This window comes from Nestor notabilis, unplaced genomic scaffold, assembly GCF_000696875.1.
Source record: "Nestor notabilis isolate BGI_N333 unplaced genomic scaffold, ASM69687v1 scaffold7545, whole genome shotgun sequence".
NCBI lineage: Eukaryota > Metazoa > Chordata > Aves > Psittaciformes > Psittacidae > Nestor > Nestor notabilis.
In genome coordinates this window covers 15,053-19,605 of record NW_009929708.1, presented here as the reverse complement: position 1 = coordinate 19,605, position 4,553 = coordinate 15,053, and the positions used below count along the sequence as shown (strand labels likewise).

Here is a 4,553-nt window from a genome sequence, read left to right as displayed (position 1 = left end):
GGAGGAGGGAAGTGCTCGCTGGGCAGGGGCCCCGAGCCACGGTTTCTTCCCGCTGGGTTACGGCGGTCGGGGTCGGGGTGGTGGTGGCACAGATGAGGGCGAATGTCGTCTGCTGTGATAAACAAGGAGGAAAGGATCCACATCCATGTAGCTGGTCGCTGTTTGCAGCGGGGGCCAGCTTTTTCCCCATGTATTCCTCTCCCTGGAATCCCGTTTGCTGATTTTATTACAGGTCTTGCCGCCGAGATGGGTCCTGAGGAAGGCAGTGATTTTATAGCAGGAGGGATGGGTACCGAGGGATGTGGTGCTTTTGTAGAAGAGGAGCAGAAGTACGTCCTGCGTACAGAAAATGGCTTGGGAAAAGGCAGGGAGGCGTTGGGAAGTAGGGAGAACCAGGTGAAGGAGGTGGACTTTCGGGGAACGATGAATAGCGAAGGGTGAAGAGCTCTGGAGATGCGAGGAACGGCTCAAGTATCCCGAGAGGGAGGGTGCTGGCCTGGGGTTGCCCGAGGGAGCTGCCCCAAGGCCTGGGAGGTGGGGCTGATGTAATAGCCGTCATGCCAGCCAAGCAGGAAGATACGAGGGAGCTGCTTTGAAATCGATGATGGAAGGGGCCAGAGAGACATCCCCAAATCCCTGTAGTCAGGATAGGCAGAGACACAGAAGGGTTTGGACGTGCGCAGCGAGTGCCATAACCCTAAAAAATAATGCTTTAAATAATTGATACTAATGCTGGGCATTTAAATCTGATTTCCTTTTACTGTTCATTGTTTATTGATGCTGTTTATTCCCTTTGCTGCCCCAACAGTAAAAAGCATTCGGTGATTTCACTTTTGTTTCCAATGCCTTTCACTCCTTGGCTGTCAGGTACTCTCATGATGTCATGATGTTTGGGTTGCATATGCCGCAGGGAAGTGTTTAACTCCAAACAAACTCCATTAACTGACTTCTCCAAATGTCATGGAAACGCTTCTCTCACCAACCAGCTTTGCAGCATTTTTCCTTAATTCCTGGTTTGGGTTGGTTGTTTTTTTTTCCCCTAAATTCTATGAATACTTTTGGAAACCCCTCAAGGCTTTCAGCTGCAGCGCTTTTATTTTTGAAGGAAACAGTCTATTTGGACAAGACTTCAGTTTTTGAAGAGTAATGGATCAGTTACTAGAATGCTGCTTGTCATGAAGAGCGTTTGGAATGATTGTGAAACAGAACGTGAGAGGGAAATGAGGTTACGAAGGAAACGTTATCAGATGGTTTTACTGGGAGCTCTTCACATCGCTGCGACTGGAGTTGAGGGGAACTTTCTCCGAGTGTGCAGGCAGAAGCCAGCAGCTCTGTCGTTCCACCTGAGGTTTTTACCTGCAATGGGACAACGGGCAGCATTGCTTTGGTGCAGAGTTGTGGACTGGACTTTTGGAAGGCTGTTTGAATTCTCAGCATTAAGAAGTTGCTGCAAAATGAGTGTTTTGTGAAAGCAAAGAGAAGATACAGCAATAAAACCTCCTCTCAGCCACTGAATATTGTTGTTTCAGAGAGTGAGGCTTGGAAGATACTCATTTATGCTTCCATGAGCTCAGTTGCATGTGTGGTACATCGGTGAGATCATGTTTGGCAGCTGATGTCACATAGTTCGTAGTCAGGATAAATAGAATTACACCTTTAAAGTTGAGTTACCTTCGTCCTGAAAAGGTTCTTTGAGCAACCATGTGAAGTGCAGTTAAACTGTTAGTAGAACTCATGAAGTGATCCTTCTCGAGTGCTATTTGAATTGAATGTCTTCACTTGTCTCTTTTTCAGGAGACCTCATGGAAGGAGAGCTTTATTCAGCTCTCAAGGAAGAAGAGGCTTCTGAATCGGTTTCCAGTACAAACTTCAGTGGTGAAATGCACTTCTATGAGCTTGTAGAAGACACAAAAGATGGGATCTGGCTGGTTCAGGTAGGGAAACGTGATCGTTTGTTTCTATGTATTTATCACGTCCCAAATGTGTTTCAAAGGAGGATTTATGAGAGTAGTTAACTAGTAGTAAACGTGTGTAACAAAGAGATGGTGACAAAGATAAACTACATTAGGGAGATCATAAGGAATAAATGTGCTTGAAAAAAGCCAAGGCAGGCTGGAAAGTGACAGGCACTCCTCCACAGGCAGGGAGAAAAAAACCCTGTTACTCTGTGGATTGCTTTATGAAAACCAGGTACTTTAGAACCAAAAAACAAGCAAAGCAGCACACGCTTAAGCACACAGCCTCTGCAAGTACTTGGCCCTGGTACTGTAAGAGCTTGTGTAAGTGTGAAGTAAGTGCAAGAAGTACAGATGCTCTCAGCTGGCACAGGAGAGGTGCTTCTGGTGTTGCTCTTTCCTTTGGTTGCGTTACATGCTCACACCCAGTGGGTTTAAGTTGCTGTTTGTCTCAGGGGCTTAGAGCACTTCTAAAAACCTCTGTTGCCTCTTCACAGTGGCAGGATCTCAGTGTGCTGCCTCCCAGGCGAGCAGGCTGCTTCCACAACATATTCCAGTAGCTTGAAGTTAACCTTCCCCTAAAACTCGTGTGCTCACTGAGTTCTGAGCGTGCTTCCCCAGCGCTGCATGGAAGGAAAAGAACGTTTGGAAAAGGAAGACTTTTGTGTATAGGCTGAGACAGTTGGGGCTGTTCAGCTGGAGAAGAGAAGCTGCGTGGAGACCTCAGAGCAGCTTCCAGTGTCTGAAGGGGGATACAAGGATGCTGGAGAGGGACCTTTATCAGGGGCTGTGGAGGTAGGACAAGGGGTGATGGGTTCAGACTGAACCAGGGGCAGTTCAGGTTGGATATAAGGAAGAAGTTCTTTACTATGAGGGTGCTGAGGCACTGGAACAGGCTGCCCAGAGAAGTGGTGAATGCTCCATCCCTGGCAGTGTTCAAGGCCAGGTTGGACAGAGCCTTGGGTGACATGGTCTAGTGTGAGGTGTCCCTGCCCATGGCAGGGGGGTTGGAACTGGATGATTTTAAGGTCCTTTCGAACCCAAACCACTCTGTGATTCTATGAAATAGGATTTTGAAACTATTTATTATCACTCTTGAGAACATAAGTACTCCAGACCAAACTGTAAAAAAGCTTTTCTGTATTAACTTCTCTGTTGATAAAGAGGTTTTTTAAGGTGTAAGTTCCCTGCTGACAGCCACATCAGGCAATGCGAATTCTCCCCCAGACAACTCATTGTTCAGGTGAAAGCTCTCCTGCCTGGTTCGTCCGGTCGCATTCACTTCATGTTTTCTATTTCAATACATTATCAAGATTTAGTGACTTCCTGCTGTCACCACATCAGATCTCACCCTAAAATAGACCATGAGAGGACAGATTACCTTCAGAGCCGAAATGGCATTTGTATTGTGGGAAAGATGTATTTGGTTGTTATTGAATCTTAAGTTTCAGGTTTAAATCCTAGAGAAGGGCATTCTTCAAGCAGAGAGAGCGTGTTGAAAGCAAGTTTACACATCTCCAAGATAGTTGACATATATGAGCATGAATATGCTATGAACAACTTTCCCTCCCCATGCAGCTCCGAAGAGTAAAATCTGGCAGTTCTCTGTTGTCTGCTGCTTGCAGAGTTTTAATCCTCATATATTTGCAGCTGGTTTCTTAATAGCAGATCACATAGGCTGTGGCTTGATGTCTCTGGGGTGATGGATGTTGTCATCATTCTGGGAATATTTCACAGCTATTCAGTCAGTCACAATAGCCGTGGACAACAAAAATTAGTGGAATTTACTGAGTAATTTACTTGCTGAGCACTATTTGTCTGTTTCTTCACAATAAAACCCACTAGACATGCAATTTCTCTTTTTCATGCTTGCTTTTGGAGTTTTCATCACTCTTGAGGTTCCCCGCTGTAACTCCTGCCTGGGTGACTCCTGCGCTGGTTCTCTGTGTCCTTTCACAGGTTTCTCATGTTCTTTCTCTTAGTCCTCATTGCTGCAGAGCTGGGTTTTATCACCACTTCCCTGTTCTCACTCTTGGTCACCCTCCCTTGCCTGTTCTCCTTTACTATTAGGCATCCTTTGGAAACTTTACAGCCAATTAATCAGCTCAGTGCTTAGGCAGGGATAGCACAGAGCGAGGTTTGGTGACCGCAGACAAGGTCGGAGCATTGCCCTGCTCTGCTGCTGGGAAGCAGGAAGGATCCCCAGATCCTTTCCAGGATCCTGACCCTGAATCTCTATTCCACGGGGGCTGCAGTGCAGGGAGGGGAACAGCTCTGGCTCAGCTTGCACAGTGACTGTTGGTGCAGTTGGCTTTGAACGCTTCGTGATGATGTATGGGAGGATGGGGACTCGGCAGATGATTTTTGTTTCCTCATGCATGTAAATGGCATTTCTGAGGTGGCATGGGCTGGCAATGTGATAGCCATGGCTGGCTGCAGGGAATCAAGGGACAAAGAGGGAACAGTTGGTATGTTTGACACAAATTCAGATGTGAATTCAGCATTCAGAGCCAGCCAGATGAATTCCTTGGAGAAAGTAAAAGAAAGGAACAACGTTTCCTTGCCTTTGTTTCTTTATTCTCTGGAAAGCCACATGCA

At 46.5% G+C, this 4,553-nt stretch overlaps 1 protein-coding gene across 1 annotated transcript in view; it reads left to right on the top strand.

Annotated features, from left to right (window-relative positions):
- The first annotated feature begins 102 nt into the window (after nt 1-102).
- The window catches only part of RNF103 (ring finger protein 103), a 16,179-nt gene continuing 11,728 nt past the window's right edge, over nt 103-4,553 (top strand). Inside the window, exons 1-2 of the mRNA XM_010015104.1 lie at nt 103-382; nt 1,795-1,934. Of these exons, the coding sequence (XP_010013406.1) occupies nt 103-382; nt 1,795-1,934 (420 nt within the window). The remainder of the gene's footprint in view (nt 383-1,794; nt 1,935-4,553) is intronic.